The sequence below is a fragment of the Mytilus californianus genome, unplaced genomic scaffold (genome assembly GCF_021869535.1).
Source record: "Mytilus californianus isolate M0D057914Y unplaced genomic scaffold, xbMytCali1.0.p SCAF_51, whole genome shotgun sequence".
Lineage (NCBI taxonomy): Eukaryota > Metazoa > Mollusca > Bivalvia > Mytilida > Mytilidae > Mytilus > Mytilus californianus.
In genome coordinates, this window is record NW_026262703.1 from 937,103 (window position 1) to 956,641 (window position 19,539).

Below are 19,539 nucleotides of genomic sequence, written 5' to 3' on the forward strand. Positions count from 1 at the left end.
ATTTTGTGTCTTGTATATCAATTTTTATGGATTCTGAGGGTATAGGAAAATTACAAATTTAAATGTTCAACTATGTACAAATTTTCTTTAGGATTGCATGCAGTCTTTGGCAAAACCACAAAATAAGTTTCCAGTAAAAATACACTTTGTCCTCAATCCACGAATATTAGTATCCACAAAATAAATGAATCCACAGTACATGTAGTAGTTCCTATCCACAGTTATTTGTAAAAAAGAAATAGACAAACTGATATTTTACATTTTCATTACAAGAAAAAATGACACAAATCACCTACTTTTAGTTCGCAGTAATTAAAAGCTCTGCATTAGAAATTCCTCCTGATATTTTATACATATGGACACTTATATAAAGATGAAATTTAATGCAAAAAGATAGATAAATAATTACAAAATTTAGACATTTTTTTAACACATCAGTTGATAAACAAAACCTAAACAAATATTTGTATACACCTCATTTGCATTTTATTTTCATTATCAGAAAAACAAAACGATGTTACCTGACAATGACATCACATTAAAGTAATAATTTGTTTTATGACATTATTCCGATCAAGGGCAATAAGATTTAGGGTCAAGTGTCACAGAGTCATGAATAGGGTGTAGAATAGATATTTTTCCCTGAATTATTTTCGGTAAAAATAATTATGTGGTATTGTGGTTTTGCTCATTGTAGAAGGCTGAACAGTGACCTATACTTGCTGACTTCTACGACATTTGGTCTCTAGTGGAGAGTTGTCTCATTGATATTCATACAGCATCTTCTTATTTTTATATTCTTGTAATTAGTACCTATTGAAAGGTGGTTGTTAACTTTGTTTATTATTTATTTACAGCTGTCATTTCAGACCATATCTAAGTTAACATTACAGAAGATAAATAAAACTACAGATGAGACTATGACAACGTACAGATATCTTCTGTTGTGGATTGTACGGCTTATCCATGATGATCCAAATCTGATGTTACATGTAAGTTTTATATAAATTAGACCCCAAGGGTTGACTCAGGTGTAGAAATATGGTCACCATGACTTCTCCAAATCCTGCAGTAATACTCCTTTTTTATACGACCGCAAAAATTAAAAATTTTTTGGTCGTATATTGGTATGACGCTGGCGTCGTCGTCGTCGTCGTCGTCGTCGTCGTCGTCGTCGTCGTCGTCGTCGTCCGGCGTCGTCCGAAGACACATTGGTTTTCGCACTCTAACTTTAGTTTAAGTGAATGGATCTCCATGAAATTTCACCATAAGGTTCAATACCACAAAAGGAAGGTTGGGATTGATTTTGGGGGTTATGGTACCAACAGTTAAGGAATTAGGGGCCAAAAAGGGGCCAAAAATAAGCATTTTTGTAACTTTCAGACAATAACTTGTGTGTAAGTGTATGGATCTCTCTGACATTGTACCACAAGATTCCATATCACAAAGGGAAGGCTGTAATTGATTTTGGGGGTAATTGCCTCAAAATTTTAGGAATTAGGGGCCAAAAAAGGGGCAAAAAACAAGCATTTTTCTAGTTTCATGACAATAACTTGTGTGTAAGTGTTTGGATATTTCTGAAATTGTACTACAAGGTTCCATATCACAAAGGGAAAGCTGGAATTGAGTTTGGGGGTAATTGCCCGAAACGTTTAGGAATTGGGGGCCAAAAAGGGGCCAAAAATAAGCATTTTTCTAGTTTCCAGACAATAACTTGTGTTCAAGTGTATGGATCTCTCTGAAATTGTACTGCAAGGTACCATACCACAAAGGGAAGGCTGGGATTGAGTTTGGGGGTGATGAATCATAAGGGGGTTCAAAAAATTTGGGGGGGGGATTTTTTTTTTTTTTTTTTTTTCTTTTTTTCCTTTTTTTTTTCTTTTAAAATTTTCCATTTTAAGTTGGGATTTTTCTGATTTATATTTAAAAGCAAATAATAATGATATGGTAGGAGATACACACCAAACAGGATGTGTAAATTATTATATAATAAGTATTGTGCAATAGCAAGAAATTTTCAATTGCACAGTATTGCACAATAGCAAGAAATCTTCAATTGCACAGTATTGCGCAATAGCAAGAAATCTTCAATTTAACAGTATTGCGCAATAGCAAGAAATATCCAATAGCACAATATTGCGCAATAGCAAGAAATTGTCAATTGTACAGTATTGCACAATAGCAAGAAATATTCAATTGCACAGTATTGTGCAAAAGAAGATACTTCGTATAAATTGCTTATTTCTTGATCAATTTCAATGGGGTTTTATTCTTGAATTCTTGGGGTTCTTTGATATGCTGAATCTAACCGTGTTTTAAGTTTTTGGATTTTGGGCCCCGTTTTTAAATTGGTCCACATTGAGGTCCAAAGGGTCCAAAATTAAACTTTGTTTGATTTCATCAAAAATTGAATTATTGGGGTTCTTTGATATGCCGAATCTAACCGTGTATTTAGATTTTTAATTTTGGGTCCCGTTTTTTAAATTTGTCTACATTAAGGTCCAAAGGGTCCAAAATTAAACTTAGTTTGATTTTAACAAAAATTGAATTCTTAGGGTTCTTTGATATGCTGAATCTAAACATGTGTTTAGATTTTTGATTATGGGCCCAGTTTTCAAGTTGGTCCAAGTTGGGGTCCAAAATTAAACTTTGTTTGATTTCAACAAAAATTGAATATATGGGGTTCTTTGATATGCTGAATCTAAACATGTATTTAGATTTTAGATTTTTGGCCCAGTTTTCAAGTTGGTCCAAATTGGGGCCCAAAATAAAACTTTGTTTGATTTCAACAAAAATTGAATATATGGGGTTCTTTGATATGCTGAATCTTACCATGTAATTAGATTTTTTATTTGTGGGCCCGCTATCAAATTGGTTCATATTGAGGTCAAAAGGGTCCAAAATTAAACTTTGTTTGATTTCATCAAAAATTGAATTATTGGGGTTCTTTGATATGCCAAATCTAACCGTGTATTCAGATTTTTAATTTTGGGTCCTGTTTTTTAAATTGGTCTACATTAAGGTCCAAAGGGTCCAAAATTAAACTTAGTTTGATTTTAACAAAAATTGAATTTTTGGGGTTCTTTGATATGCTGAATCTAAACATGTGTTTAGATTTTTGATTATGGGACCAGTTTTCAAGTTGGTCCAAGTTGGGGTCCAAAATTAAACTTTGTTTGATTTCAACAAAAATTGAATATATGGGGTTCTTTGATATGCTGAATCTAAACATGTATTTAGATTTTAGATTTTTGGCCCAGTTTTCAAGATGGTCCAAATTGGGGTCCAAAATTAAACTTTGTTTGATTTCAACAAAAATTGAATATATGGGGTTCTTTGATATGCTGAATCTTACCATGTATTTAGATTTTTTATTTGTGGGCCCGCTATCAAATTGGTTCATATTGAGGTCAAAAGGGTCCAAAATTAAACTTTGTTTGATTTCATCAAAAATTGAATTATTGGGGTTCTTTGATATGCCAAATCTAACTGTGTTTTTAGATTTTTAATTTAGGGTCCCATTTTTTAAATTTGTCTACATTAAGGTCCAAAGGGTCCAAAATTAAACTTAGTTTGATTTTAACAAAAATTGAATTCTTCGGGTACTTTGATATGGTGAATCTAAACATGTGTTTAGATTTTTGATTATGGGACCAGTTTTCAAGTTTGTCCAAGTTGGGGTCCAAAATTAAACTTTGTTTGATTTCAACAAAAATTGAATATATGGGGTTCTTTGATATGCTGAATCTAACCATGTATTTTGATTTTGGACATTGGACCATAATAGGTAAATTAAAAAAATTGAAGTTCTTAGACCACATTCTTTCTGTGTCAGAAACCTATGCTGTGTCAAATATTTAATCACAATCCAAATTCAGAGCTGTATCAAGCTTGAATGTTGTGTCCATACTTGCCCCAACTGTTCAGGGTTCGACCTCTGCGGTCGTATCAAGCTGCGCCCAGCGAAGCATTTTATTAAGTGGGGTATCTGTTTCGCTGTGTGGGATATATAAATTATCAGCCATGTAAGATCGAATGAGGATGTCACATTTGATACCTTGTATTGAGTGAATGCCGCACTCTCTGACTTTCAAGAACCCATGCAAAAAATGTATGAAGTGGTCTGTAGGTTGCCTGTTTTAGGGTACAATTTCTACCCCTACCCAACACCCTCATTTTCCAGGGGTAGTCCAAAATGTCCTTCTTTTCATTGGGTAGACCCCAAATTGCTGGACCTACCTTTTGTATTAATAATAAATCTGTTCTCATCCTGAAAATCGTGAAGAATTGTATATTAAGATTTTTATTTTAAACTGGATAGCTATATATATTTTTTTTCAGAATCAGGGTAAACCTGGCCATGAAGTACAGAGTAGTACACTAGAACTGATGAATGGACTTGTGTCACTGGTCCATCAACAATGTATGCCCGATGTATCATCAGAAGCTATGGAGGTAATTTGGAACATGAATTATAATGAAGTTCGTCAATACATATTTCAATATAGAAGTATCCTTTATTTGATGAAAATTTAATAAAATGCTTTGTATGTTAAAAAACATTGAGATTTATTACATTTTTGAATTTTTGTTTTCTAGGCGTTATTGTGTTTACATCAGCCAGAGAACATAGAGTTGTGGAATCCAGAATCACCTATCCATACATTCTGGGATGTCAGGTAAATTTCAAAACTTGTCATTCAAACATTATGGGAAGTAATTCAACCACGGTAAAATTTAGAATCATTGAGATGTACTATCTGTTGTGAGAGAATATCTGTTACATCTGGGAAGTTGCAAGTAAATGAAAATGTTGGATATTTCTCAATGAGGCAGAAAACCTACACAGAGACATCTATAAGACATGTAAAATTACAATCAGGTGTTATGTTAATAAAATTGTCATTAAAATTCAGAATTTATCTGTGTGTATTGGTAAAATTAAAAATCTTTTCATGTACACTGAAAGATATAAGGTAAATGTCATTTTATTGAACTGGACAACGAAACTTAGAAATTCCAGGAATGTTAGAATGCCTGTCATACATTTTATCATAAAATTTATCATATATGCCTTTATTTTCTTGTTTTCAAAGGAAGTCACTCAGCAGTCAAGATTTATAGACATGTATTGTGATAATTTTTGTAAGGAGTTTATATTTGCTAATTTTGCAGTATGATCTGATTGCGGAAATATTCCCTTGTGTAAATTTGATCTTATGGTATATCATAATCAGGGTCAGGAAAAACATGAAAATAAAAATAACAGGTTTTGCAATAGAAAAATAAAAAATAAAACATTTTTTCAGTACTAAAATCAATGATTAGTAATGGACAATGTAAAAATAGAATTATTTAAGTTCAAAAGAAACATGACTGCATTAAAATATTTCTCAAGTGGGAAGTTCATTTATAGCCATTTTAATGGGTAAAAGTTCATTTGCAGCACTTAAACAGGAAATGAGAGAAATGAAATTGTATCTTTATATTTCAGTTCACAGGTGTTGTTTTCAATATCACAGAAACTGATCCAAAGACAGTTGGCTAATTACACAGACATTCTCAAATGGCTTCGTGAAATCCTCGTCTGTCGTAATATCTTCCTGAACAAAAACAGTGCCAATGCTAACATTGGAAATAATAAAACTATCTGCATACATATCAAATTAGAGGTGAGTTACAGACTTTTGTTATGAATTTCTCGTTTCCGTTCTCTAACTTAAGTTTGCCTCAACTAAATGTTATGAAACTTATACACAATGCTTATTACCACAAAACACAGATCAAGTTTGAATTTTGGTGGCGTCAATGTTACCGTTCTAGAGTTATACCCATTTACAAATGGAAAAATTGCTGAATTTTTCATTCCCGTTCTCTAACTTTAGTTTGCCTCAACCAAATATTATGAAACTTATGCACAATGCTAATTACCACAAAACACAGATCAAGATCGATTTTGGTGGTGTCACTTTTACCGTTCTAGAGTTATGCCCCTTTACAAATGGAAAAATTGCTGAAATTTTCGTTTCTGTTCTTTCACTTAAGTTTGCCTCAATTAAATGTTATGAAACGTATACACAATGCTTATTACTACAAAACTCAGATCAAGTACAAATTTGGGTAGCGTCACATTTACAGTTCTTGAGTTATGTACCTTTTTAACGTTAAATGCAAGTGGGGGCATCATCTGTGTCCCATGAACACATTCCCCATTTATTTTGTTGTATTATTTTTGCTGTTAAGAATTTCAAAAAACTAATAAAAACTAAAATAACAAAAATACCGAACTCCAAGGAAAATTTAAAACGGAAAGTCTCTTGTCAAATGGCAAATTCAAAAGCTCAAATACATCAAACAAATGGAAAACAACTGTCATATTCCTGACTTGAAACAGGCATTTCCTTATGTAGAAAATGGTGGATTAAACCTGGTTTTATAGCTAGCTAAACCTCTCACTTGTACGATAGTCACATAAAATGCCATTATATTGACAACAATGTGTGAACGAAGTTAGTTGAATGTGTATTGGACTAGGAAAGTGTAAATTTGTTTACCTTCAAATGTCTTTATAGGTATAACTAAGAGATATTTTATTTTCAAATTTTAATGTGTAGTTTTGATATGGAAAAGTCAAGTGTATTAAGAAAAGGCAGAAGACAAATTGGAGCAAGTAAATTGAGTAAAATGTGTATTAATTATAAAAATAAAAATAAGAAGATGTGGTTTGATTGCCAATGAGACAACTCTCCACAAGAGACCAAATGACACAGAAATTAACAACTATAGGTCAAAAAGTGGTCATTAATGAAACTCCTGTAAGTACTGAAATAAAGATAATTAAAAGAAGAGAAAATTTCATGACTTTTGTACATATTCATGAAATATGCAGCAATAGCAGAATATAAATTACTGACATGTATGTTATTGTTTTACAGGTTGTGTTTTTCATGTATTTATGGAGTATAGATATTGATGCTGTATTGACTGCCATGTCATGTTTTAGTTTATTGTGTGAGGAAGCAGATATCAGATGTGGGGCTGATGAGATGGCCGTCACACAGATTTTACCAAACTACAATGTCTACGCTGATTTAGCCCAGGCCAGTACCGTCTTAACCACAGGTCAGTGCATTTTATCATTCTTTGAATTCATGATCAATGACCATAATTAACATGATTTTTTACATCACTATAGAAAGCCACATAATGGCTTCTGTGGATTCATTTTTTTTCGTGGGTACCGATTTTCGTGGATTAAGGAAAACTTACATGTAGGGGATATTTATTTTCGTAGTTTTGCTGAAGTCTGCATACAAGCTTAAGAAAATTTGTTAATCATTGAACACTTGATTTTGTGGTTCACCTGAACCCACGAAATCCAGGAAAAATTGGAATCTGGTATCTAACGAATAATAATGTACCCACAGTATGTTACAATAGTTTGTGAGAATACTCATCTCTCTCCCTATGTTGTCAATCCATAAAAAACTAAAAGATACAACTGAAAATGAACAATTGTTACATCTTTTACAACAGAAATTTTCCTGCAAAATGGATAATAAAATACTTGTATCTCTACCCTAACCCCTGAATAATACCACAACTTAGGCAGCCAGCTGAGCAGTTTCTTCAGCCAGGCTTATATCTCTGCTGTATTTAAGTCAATTTTATATATGATGTATATCCTACTATTATAGGAAGAGCTGCCCTACAGAAAAGAATCATGGCCTTACTCAGGAAGATAGATCAACACACGTCAGGTAATTCACAAGCCTGGGACGACACTTACAGAAACTGGGATCTCATCACACAGTATTTAGAGACCTTCCCTAAAGATCCCAAAGTCAAGATGGAGGAATGCCAAGCCCCTGGACTGGGAGCTAGTAATCCCATAAAGAGGAAACCTCCACACCATGCCAGCACTGAACACGAACTTGAGGTAGGCTGTTGTCTTGACATAGATTATGTTTGTTTCAGATTTAGCTCTTGAGGAAATTAAAGGATTGCATCTGTTTTATTTATAATGGTGGTGAAATTTTATTTTTCCACACGTTATGATGATTATAGCAGCAATTTTACTTTGTATCAAAATAAGTCTGTCTTTATGATTGTTAAAATTGACCAATTTAATTTAAATTATGTGAAAATTTTGTTGATTTTTTAAAACTTCATATGTACTAATAGTTTTTGTTACATGACTCATTTATTTACATTTATTTTTCAGGACCAATTGAATGAATGGGCTAACATGACAGGATTTTTATGTGCTCTGGGTGGAGTTAGGCTACAGAACAAACCACACAGAATCAGTGCTACAAGTATACCCAGTGGTCTGGACTCTAGAAAGACAAGTTTGATGCAGAGTTGTGGAGATTCTCAGTACTGCCCTGTCACACAGTAAGTTTGTAGTCTTCACATACAAACAATGTGTGTGCTGTAAAATGTTTTTTTTTCAAAGTGTTAAAATTTCAAGATATTTGGGCCAAAGCTATTTGTGGGTTTTTTTTCTCACCCTTATCCTGTTTTTAATTCTGATCTTCTTTGATGATAAAATTTAAGCCAAGAAATGTGTTTTCACAATTTTACTGTTATCACAAAATTATTCAAATTTGTAAATCAAGAATTTTTAGAAATTGAATTCAAAAGTGCTGTCATTGCTTGTGTCCATCTACAAAATTGCTATGGTTTAGCAGTGACATATCTTCTTTACATTAAGTCCATGACAACCACCTTTATTGATTAAAATAGAGAATGTTAAACTTCATGGAAGAGTTTTAAAACATGATAAATTACACTATTTCTAATTGTTCTAACACTTATTCCCTACAACTATTGTTTTTCAGGTTCATCAGTAATTTACTGAAGTTATTAGTTTGTCAGAATGAAAAGTTTGGTGCTCAGATACAGAAGCATGTAAAGGAACTGGTTGGTCATGAACTGAACCCAGCTCTATTTCCCATACTGTTTGATCAAATCAAAGTTTGTGTGGATAAATTCTTTGATCCATCTGGTCAGGTAAAAATATTTCTTTGTGTGGGATTTTATTTAAAAAGTGTATATTTGCTTTGAACAAGGAATAAAAATAGAAGAATGAAACTGGGTTGAGATTTTACCTGATGATCTTCCTCTCATTTTCAAAATCTTAAATAATCTGTAAATAAAGACATTCTCTTTATATAGAAGTATCAGATATATTTTTATGTCCCCGCCGTAGGCAACAGGTGCATTAAGTGTTACCATTGACCGTCCATCCATTTGTTTTTCTTTCTGTCCATCCCAATTTTGTTTCCGCACTCTTAACTTTAGTTTGCCTCATGCAGTTTTTATGAAACTCCTACACAGTTCAAAGAACCAAACACGCAGAGTTTGAATTTGGGTTGTGAGTCATTTACCGTTCTAGAGTTATGTCCCTATTTAACTTGAAAATTGCAACGCTTGAGTGGGGGCATTCGTGTCCTTAGACACATTCTTTTTCAAGTTGTCTGTTGGAAACAAAGGGGATCATGTTACTTTTATAATGCTTTTAAAAGGGGACCTTCAGACAATAAGACAGCTGAGACTTAGAATTCTTCTACTTAAACCTCTGTTTGAATAACAATCTAAAAATTATATCACTCTTATATTCTGCAAAACCTAAACATGTGTCTCTAGCATCAGGTTTAATTCATATCACTGCAAAGAAATAATCTACTTATAGTTGCATCAGAAATCATGGGAATGAAACTTTTTATTGCCTAATTTTCCCACAGCTGTCATACATATAATTACATATTACTATAAACTCATAATTTTCTGTTATTTCCATGCTATTTTCTTTATTGCAGGTAATAGTGACAGATTTGAATACTCAGTTTATAGAAAATGTCATATTCATCATGAAGAACATCTTAGAAATCAAAACAGATCAGCCTTGTGATAATGTTGGTGTTACTAGTATTGAATCACTCATGTTAGCTATTGTCAGGTATGTTACAAGTATAGAATCACTCATGTTAGCTATTGTCAGGTATGTTACAAGTATTGAATCACTCATGTTAGCTATTGTCAGGTATGTTACAGGTATTGAATCACTCATGTTAGCTATTGTCAGGTATGTTACAAGTATAGAATCACTCATGTTAGCTATTGTCAGGTATGTTACAAGTATAGAATCACTCATGTTAGCTATTGTCAGGTATGTTACAGGTATTGAATCACTCATGTTAGCTATTGTCAGGTATGTTACAAGTATAGAATCACTCATGTTAGCTATTGTCAGGTATGTTACAAGTATAGAATCACTCATGTTAGCTATTGTCAGGTATGTTACAAGTATAGAATCACTCATGTTAGCTATTGTCAGGTAAGTTACAAGTATTGAATCACTCATGTTAGCTATTGTCAGGTATGTTACAAGTATAGAATCGCTCATGTTAGCTATTGTCAGGTATGTTACAAGTATAGAATCGCTCATGTTAGCTATTGTCAGGTATGTTACAAGTATAGAATCGCTCATGTTAGCTATTGTCAGGTATGTTACAAGTATTGAATCACTCATGTTAGCTATTGTCAGGTATGTTACAAGTATAGAATCGCTCATGTTAGCTATTGTCAGGTGGGTTGAAGTTTTTTAGCATCATTAAAATTACGAATTTTATACTTTTTCATCAAATTTGCTTAAGTTAATAGCTAGTTTGCAAATATCCATTTCTGTTCTGGTACATGTCGGTATATATACTGTTGAAAGATTGGTAAATGTATGATTTTAAATTATTATTGTAATAGCTTACTTTGACTTGGAGCTTCATTTCATCAGCCAAAATAATTTTTCGTGTATTTATGATTTATTCTATATTGGGCATCTGGATAGATGATTATATTGGAAATATTCAACTGAATTTGGGAGGTTTGAATTGGTACAAAACTATAGAAATAAAATAATAATGATCTTGGAAAATGTTAATGAATTATTTGCTCAATTATGCAGCATGGAATAGACACAAGTAAAACAAACTTATGAAGTCTTCTCTATTGAATAGGTATGTCAGACATCTAGATTCAACAGTTCATGCCATACAGATAAAGATCAAACTCTGTCAGTTGGTAGAAACCATGATGCAGAGACGAGACGACCTCACATTCAGACAGGAAATGAAGTTCAGGAACAAATTAGTGGAATACTTAACTGACTGGATCATGGGGAATTCCCACCAGGTCAATATTGGGGACATCTGCAGTATGTCAAGGTAACAAAATATGGAATTGTGGGATATCTTTTCCTCTTCTTGATCATTTATCATTGCTGTTAGGATTAATTTTGTCTGTGCATGTTGTGATTTCTGTTTTTCAAATGTTAGATGATTTTAAGATGACTGTGGCTGAATTTCCATTAAAACCTATACCATCTATCCTGGTTGTATGCAAAACTCATTTGTTTAAAACTCTGATAAAATTCATTTTCTTGCTTAGTCTTGGATTTGCTTGGCTGAAACTACTGATATTCTTGTTATATTGGAGAAAGTCCTTCATTTACTTTAGGGGACCCTGTAATTTAAAGACAAGGTTCAGTAAAACGTTAGGGTGAGGATTTGAGCTAGTGCTAGAGTTTGAGTTGGGTATGAGTAAGGGTTTGTTTAGGGTTAGGGTTAATTTAGTATAGCCATGATAGCCCTATGTGGGTTGGGTCCCCTAAAGTAAATGAAGGCCTAGAAAACTGTGTAATCAGCATCAAATGCAAACATTTTCTGGTCTACTAAGAGAATGAGGAATAAACTATGGGTTGTTATTCTTATATTATGGATCTTCATACTTTCCACAATATTATGGATCTTCATACTTTCCACAACATGTACCAGTTGAACTTAATCATGCATTGCAATATTTACTCTTTTTTTTTCTTGACAGTTCAAAAGGTTAAAACTATATAAGGAAAAGAATTATAAATGTCGACATAATTTTTCACTACACCACGGGTCATTACGATTTTCCTTTTTCCAACCATTTATAGTGGGCAGCTCTTCCATCTCCTTTCAAGCCTTGATCTCAGGTTTTGTTTTGAAAAATTTGGACACAAATGCTGATCTATTTATATCTCTTAATTGTAATTGCAAGTACTGTGGATTCATTTATTTTCTTTGATACCAATTTTTGTGCATTGAGAAAAAATCATATATTGGTGGATATTTGATTTTGTGGTTTTACCAAAGTCTGGATAAAAGCCTATAGAAATTTTGTTAAACATTTTAATTAGGGTTTAAAATATACCGAAAATTCCTTGATCAATAATATATCCACAGTGGTCAGGGAGAACAAGTAAGAAATTTTCACCCAATCAGTGCCCCTCCCACTGTGGCCAGATTGAAGAAACAAAATTCCCCGTAACTGTAGCGTATTTGTATGTAATTCTGTTGTGTTGATGCTTATCCCCCATTATATTTTAATATTCATTTGTTGCTGTTTTAGCCTACAATATTAAAATACATTTGTAATTTATTATTTATTTGTTTATTAGGAATCTGTGTGTAACTGGGATATTCCTGTATAGTGACTTAAGCTTAGTTAGTAGAAAACATACTACATACTAAAGAATTGGTCTCTGGTGGATAGTTTGTCTCATTGGCAATCATACCACATCTTATCTTTATATAGGATATTTGTGCACACAAAATGTGTTTCTAGATCATTAAAAATAGCATGGGGTTTCAAAATATATTTACAATACAACAATTTCAGAATGTTAAATGGTCTATTTCATTACTGTCATTTTATGGTAATTTTGGGTCTTAGTTATAAGGCAAAATAGTCCAAATTATACATATTAATACAAAGTATAATTATGACCATTGTTTATCATCGCATCAAAGTTTTATAGGATTTTTACTGCACAAATAAAGTTTCCTTTAACCGTATTCATATTTTGGTTGGAATTTGGGCTGTATACATCAAAGCTTTTTGTAGTGCTTGTGGCTTGTGAGCAAACATTGGTTTTAATTCATTGATTGTATTTTAATGCCATATCAGCATACATTGGCTTTGATGTGGCAATTGGTTATGGTTTGAATATAAACAGCTTAGCATTTGGGAATATAAAAAAAAAGGATGAATTATGTTGGCAAAGCATTTTCAAAAATGTATAAACAATTTTTATATTTTGGACAAAGTGTCTAAATTGCATAGTTTAAAGTAAAACTTTGTTTACTTTACAAAGCAGACGAGCATTAAAAATTGTACCACTGTCCTTAAGCAGGAATATCCAAAATAAAAAATAACTTTATCCCATATATATGTACCTGTATTTTATTTCTTTTTGTGACGGTATTCTTATTTAAAGTCTAATTTAGTTTATTTTGTGTATTTTGTGTTGTTTCCTTTGTTGCCAGGCGACCAACACGAACAGCTATTCAGAGAATCATCCATTCCAATCAAACCACCAATCAGGGTTCAAATAAAGCTCCCACGCCTTTATTTCTGCGATCACAAACAGATGTGTGAGTATCAGTCGGACAATTTAATTGTTCAACTACAGTATTGCTTTCAAATTAAGGGGGGATGGGTTTTGGAATTTTCCACACTCGCACCCTTTTTCAGGAACCGTAATTATACTTCTTAATTTTAAATTTATTGAGTCATCCAATTTATAAAAATAAATTAAATTTTTAAATAAAAAAAAAAAAAAAAATATTTTTTTTTAAAAATCTGTGAAAACTTCCATAAATATCCAAAATAGATAAAGCAGGGAAAACATGAGGAAAAATACATGTATATAAGTATATTATTAATTTTGTCCTGATTTCAGTGTTGGGCTATCAAACAAAAAACTATAATCGGTTATCAGAAATTACTTTTGATATATTTGTCATATATTAACACAACTTGAATTAAAAAAATAAGTCTCTATACTTTTTCATTTATATTTGTTTACACTAGCATAAGATTGTTCTTAGAAATGAAAAGAACAATAACAGGATGAATAAAATGCAAAACATAAGTTCAAATAACTTAACTTGACTAAATACATCAATTCTGTATAACGTTTGAATTCAGAACTAACTATGAATAATTAACATCTATCAATTGTTTTTTAATGACTTGAAGCTTTTTTTCACATCGCTTATCTGCTTCATTATGAAAAAAAAAACTTTTGTTGTTTATGCTTAGTTTAGTTTTGTGCATGTTGTCTTTTTCTATGTTTAAGCTTATTATTCACATTTTCTAAGTTATTTGTTTATCCTGTATCATTTGTTCATCAAAGTTTTATGGGGGTTTGTTTGGCAGGAGACCTTGTGACCTGAGGTTTCATTAAAAGGACCTTTGACCTTTTGTTAAAAAGAAATGTGTATGTTTAAAAAATAAGAAAGACCCAAAATATCAATTCAAAATGTTTATAATAGCAATTTTTATATTTGGTGAAAAGCTCAATAGAGCTTATGTTTGATTTGTTTGTCAATATGCCGAATCCAAAGAAAGTTTTACTTACTTACTTACTTATGAGGACGTCATCTTTTTTTAAGGGTTAAAATCCACAGTTTGCCTGATAGAATACTCTGTACAATGGCAGATGACAGCTTTCATTTACTCTAATAATTTAATAGTCATTGGTTAAACAATTACATTAGAGTAAGAATAAATGTAATGTATTTTAATACTTGTCAATGTCAGATTAGATTTACAGTTGTAAATATATGTCAGAGGAAACACGTTTTGCAACATGATATTCAAAGATTGACACCATATATAAAAATGCTAAAAATATGATTCAGTTATTCATCAATTGAGACATATAGCAGTATGTAATTTAATTATTTGGGAAATTTTCTAGGGATTTAGACCAAGCCAGTATGGAAGCAGTAGCTGCTTTGTTAGCTGGACTACCTCTACAGCCAGAGGAAAGTGATAGAGGAGATCTGATGGAGGCTAAATCTCAACTCTTCCTCAAGTAAGTCTAAACTGAATAAGCATGTAATATTTGTAACTGTGTATTCAGCTTTAAAATGCAGCTTAAATAAGACTGAAGTCTGGTGGTGACTTAAAACCACTTTTCTTAAACATTTCATTGGATATAAGTCACTTTTTTAAACATTTCCTTGGATATAAGTTATCAAGATTGTGAAATAAATAAAGCTCAGCTTTACTCTGATTTAAAATTCTTTGTTTTTGATTCTACCATGTTCTAATTAGAAGTTGTTTGTTTTTTTTTTTATTTTCACAAGATTATTACTTCTAACATCATTTTGTTTAAAACATGTATCAAATGTTATGGAAAAGTTTTCCTTTGAAAAGTTAGTTAAGAATAATGATATTATTTTATTGGTTTTCACTGAATTTTATGCTTCTAGTATGTAGATATTTTCATCATAGCATGCAAGCAGGCCAAAAACTAAAGTCATATAAATTCATTATAATATGCAAGCAAGCCAAATACTAAAGTCATATAAATTCAGTGGTGATGGCGAAATGAAAGATTTCCCCATAAGGGCTATTCCATTAAAATGTATGTGGGAGGGTAGGAAGGGACTTTCCAAATATCCCTACAACCAAGAACCATTTTTTAGATAATTTTGCATAATGGTAATAGACGCATACTGAAAAAAGACCCATGACCCACATTCAATAATTAAACTTCCCTTCCTACCCTCCTACATACATTTTAATGGAATAGCCCTAATATGGATAGATAAACATATTGGAATTTGATTGTTTTCCAGGTATCTGACATTATTTATGAACTTGTTGAACGACTGTTCAGAAGAGGAACAAGATACAGCTATGGATCCAAACAGAAAGCGTAGCACGTCTAATCTGAGTGCTCTACGTAACTGTACGGTACAAGCCATGTCTAACTTACTCAATGCTAACATTGACAGTGGATTGATGCACTCAATTGGTATGTTAAAATTTAGGCCCAACCTTAAAAATATGTTTGTTTGCAGTTTTCCGACTGTACCTTCAGACTGCAGGGTTGGTAGGTAGGAAAAATAATTTATTTTATCAGCTAGAATAAAGTTTTAAACAAGCAGTTTAACACAAACCAAGTTTCTTGTGAAGAAAAAATATTTTAAAACAACAAACACTGAAAACCAACATGAAATGAACAGGCATTTTCAGGCAAACACCTTTTTAACCAATACTTAAACTTAACATAGTGTCATTATACAATTTATGACATACATTTATGGTATTATAAATACTGGAACACTTATAAACAAGGAATGACTAGAATTGTTGTAAAGAAACATATTCACTGACATATATGCATCTTTACTAGAATTTTTTCACGAGTAGAGTATTTGCATCAGAAAAATGTAGATATTAAAGATTCAAAAGACAATTTAGGAGTGTGTTAAAAAAAAAATCAACCATTGAATCTTCCTGAATTGAAAAAAAAGACAACTTAAAAAAAATATATTAGACATCTGACTGTTATAAAGGTTATATTTGGAAAGATATGTTGATGCCAGGCTTTAATTAAAACAAACAAAAATCTTAAGACTAGCTTTGGGGTGAAATCCATAGCACCCCTTTAAAAGTAAATGGTCTGTACTGAAATGTTTTGACTGCATGAAAAAAATGGCAGCATAGCTCCTAGCTAAGGACATATTTCAATTCAATTCACACAGGCCACACAGTTTGGGTATATTTAATATTGTAAAAGAGAGAATAATTGCAATGAGTGGGACAGCCCCCCTTATCCTAAAGGAGCATACTCATTGCAATCGAAGATAGATTTGATACAGAGAGAATATATTTATTTCTCAAGCCAACCATTCATTTTCTCTACATCTTTGTGAAGTTTGTTAGGCTTCTTATTGTTTTAACATTTCAAATGCGTCCTTCCACCGTACAGGCGTATTTACAGGTATCCATGAAGTCACGGAGGAGTGGTTTCATCTTTGTCGTCTTCACCACCATTTAAAGAAACTATGGCATACTTCAGGCTGCTGTCGAATTGTTGAACCACTGATATTGGTTCCATAAAGTCAGTCTCAAAAGATTCCGTATCCGATTTGTTTGAGACAGAAACGGTTATAGTGTTGGTTTTATGAATATCCGCTGCATCATCGTCAATGATATCATCGAAGACAGCATTCCGTGTGCAATTCTGCCTGAATCAGTATAAACAGTTTACTATGAAACTTTTCTGTGTATTATTTGTCTTAAAATTGACAGAAGACGACAGAATAAAGTACTCCTCCATGACTTCGTGGATAACTGTAAACAATCTCCATGTGCTTTACCATTAAAGGGTCCGATGAACGCTTGACAGGAAGGGAAGAAAAACTGAACGATCGAGTCAATAGAAGTATTAAAAAAAATTTCTTCAAATTAAAAGCAATAAAATGTTCACAGTCGGGCAGATTTTTGAAGGTCGGTCGGTAAACTGCAAACAAACAAAATTTTAAATTAAGCCTTACATAGCAAAACATTCTAATTAAGATTTAGTGAAAGCTAATATAATCTTGCCACATGTTTTGACCTGCACTGTGTTAATACAGCTGTTTCACAAACCACGCCTCTTTTGGGTAGATATATAATATTCATTGATATTTTGTTTTGTTTACGTACTGGGTTCCCAGATATGATCTCTATGTTGCATCTCATAGAGACATAACTTGGGAATGTTACCAGTATAAATAAACATGGATAGCGACCAAATTGAATTCTGAGGAAGACCCAAGTGAAGTGAGGGGTAGTACGGAATTTTAGTATAAGTTTAAACTCTTAGAAGTTTGGGGCATATAAATATTGAAAATATGCCGCACACCCCTATGTTTTGACCTTTAAAAAAAAATGTAGTGCATATAAACTTTTCGTTCTACAATATTTTTTACGAAACTTCATAGTAAAAGTGGCACAGTTTTAGCTGTAACAGGAGTTCCTATGGGAAATTGCATTGTCTATATTTACAGAAGTGCAACCTTTAAATCTTTGTTTTCTTTTAGCTAAAGACTTCTTTGTCCCTACAATTATTTGACAGTTAAAACAAATGACTATTGTCAACAAGTTTTATATTGGTGTGGCCTTATTCATTTGATTTAAGTGAAAAAATCTTACAAACATCTCGTTGAATTGTTTTACATTTGTCATTTCGGGGCCTTTTATAGCTGACTATGCGGTAAGGGTTTTGCTCATTGTTGAAGGCCGTAAGGTGACCGATAGCTGTTAATTTCTGTGTCATTTGGTCTCTTGCAGAGAGTTGTCTCATTGGCAATCATACCACATCTTCTTATTTTTATATATCCTATTGACAGCCTTGGGGTACCACAAAGATCCTCAGACCAGAGCAGCTTTCATGGAAGTGTTGACCAAGATTTTACAACAGGGAACAGAGTTTGAAACATTAGCTGAGACAGCTCTGGCAGACAGATTTGAAAGACTGGTTGAACTGGTAACCATGATAGGTGATAAAGGGGAGCTACCCATCGCCATGGCATTGGCTACTGTTGTACCTACTCAGCAAATGGTAAGTAATTGTTTATTGATATTACATAATTAAAGATTTGATGATGATGATGGATGGCTGCTGAAAGTCCAGCGTCAAATTAATATGCATATTCAGGACCAGAACATGTTAATGTTATATGAATATACATATATATATTTGTACTAGACCGCCATGCTGAGCTGGATTTTTAACGTGACAGCTCACAAGGTAACAGTCCGTAGGAAGACATGTCACCTTACCTTTTCACATTATTCTGACTCCGAGCCGACCAGTCTTTGCTCTTACTCCTTAATGCTGCGTGCTTGGCGGAGTAGCAGCAAATACCAATTTTGAAAGTCTTTGGTTTGACACTGCCAGGGTTCGAACCCACGACTTCCCGTACTTGAGGTGAACACGCTACCACAAAACCACTGAGACAGTTTATATAGATTTGTCTTAAATTGATAGTCTATATGCAAGCCATGAGAGTAGTGGTTCATTTTAGATAGGGATGAACTAATTTCTTATGTATTGTAACTTCAGAAATTATTGCAAGGATTTTTATTAATGGGAAAAAAGTGACTGGTTGAGTATTGCAATAATAAGAACTTACATTCTGATATCTGATACATATAGCTATATGAATATTTTCCTAAATCCCAATAATTAATCTTGTATTTTTGTTCATACTTCAGAATTCGCAATACTAAATGATCGCAATAATTTCTGAATTTACAGTAATTGGCAAAGTTTGCATGTTAAAGACATATTGCAGCAAGCCTAGGGGTCCTGTGGCATGATTTTATATGAAAAAGAAACTACACATATTAAGCAGTATGAAAGAAATTGTAGGCATAACAAAACTTTGAAACTATTTTAGGGTGTTTCCATTGAAACGTACATGGGACCCAAGTTGGGCAATTTGAAATCTCAACTGTGGGAGGGTGTCATATAGATACAGTGAAATTTTAGATTGCCTCTATACATAGCTGCCTCATTTCAAAGTGCCTTCATGGGATACTATGAATGTTTGAATGAAACAGTCTTTAGCAGATGTGTATTTGAAATGCAAGTTTTGAAAACTTATTAAGAACTACAGAGATACCCATGCAAAATTTTGAATGCATAGCCTATGAAGT

General features: G+C 32.6%; 1 protein-coding gene across 5 annotated transcripts in view; it reads left to right on the forward strand.

Moving 5' to 3' along the window:
- The window catches only part of LOC127703812 (neurofibromin-like), a 97,071-nt gene that overhangs the window by 20,454 nt on the left and 57,078 nt on the right, over positions 1 to 19,539 (forward strand). For 3 of the 5 annotated variants that reach the window (XM_052207883.1, XM_052207882.1, XM_052207884.1), the window contains 14 exons: positions 858 to 992; positions 4,342 to 4,455; positions 4,600 to 4,679; positions 5,495 to 5,672; positions 6,936 to 7,122; positions 7,698 to 7,939; positions 8,225 to 8,397; positions 8,844 to 9,015; positions 9,825 to 9,964; positions 11,019 to 11,225; positions 13,359 to 13,466; positions 14,798 to 14,914; positions 15,684 to 15,862; positions 18,228 to 18,439. In XM_052207883.1, the coding sequence (XP_052063843.1) occupies positions 858 to 992; positions 4,342 to 4,455; positions 4,600 to 4,679; positions 5,495 to 5,672; positions 6,936 to 7,122; positions 7,698 to 7,939; positions 8,225 to 8,397; positions 8,844 to 9,015; positions 9,825 to 9,964; positions 11,019 to 11,225; positions 13,359 to 13,466; positions 14,798 to 14,914; positions 15,684 to 15,862; positions 18,228 to 18,439 (2,244 nt within the window). The remainder of the gene's footprint in view (positions 1 to 857; positions 993 to 4,341; positions 4,456 to 4,599; positions 4,680 to 5,494; positions 5,673 to 6,935; positions 7,123 to 7,697; positions 7,940 to 8,224; positions 8,398 to 8,843; positions 9,016 to 9,824; positions 9,965 to 11,018; positions 11,226 to 13,358; positions 13,467 to 14,797; positions 14,915 to 15,683; positions 15,863 to 18,227; positions 18,440 to 19,539) is intronic. The other 2 variants (XM_052207885.1, XM_052207886.1) reach the window with 1 other exon arrangement.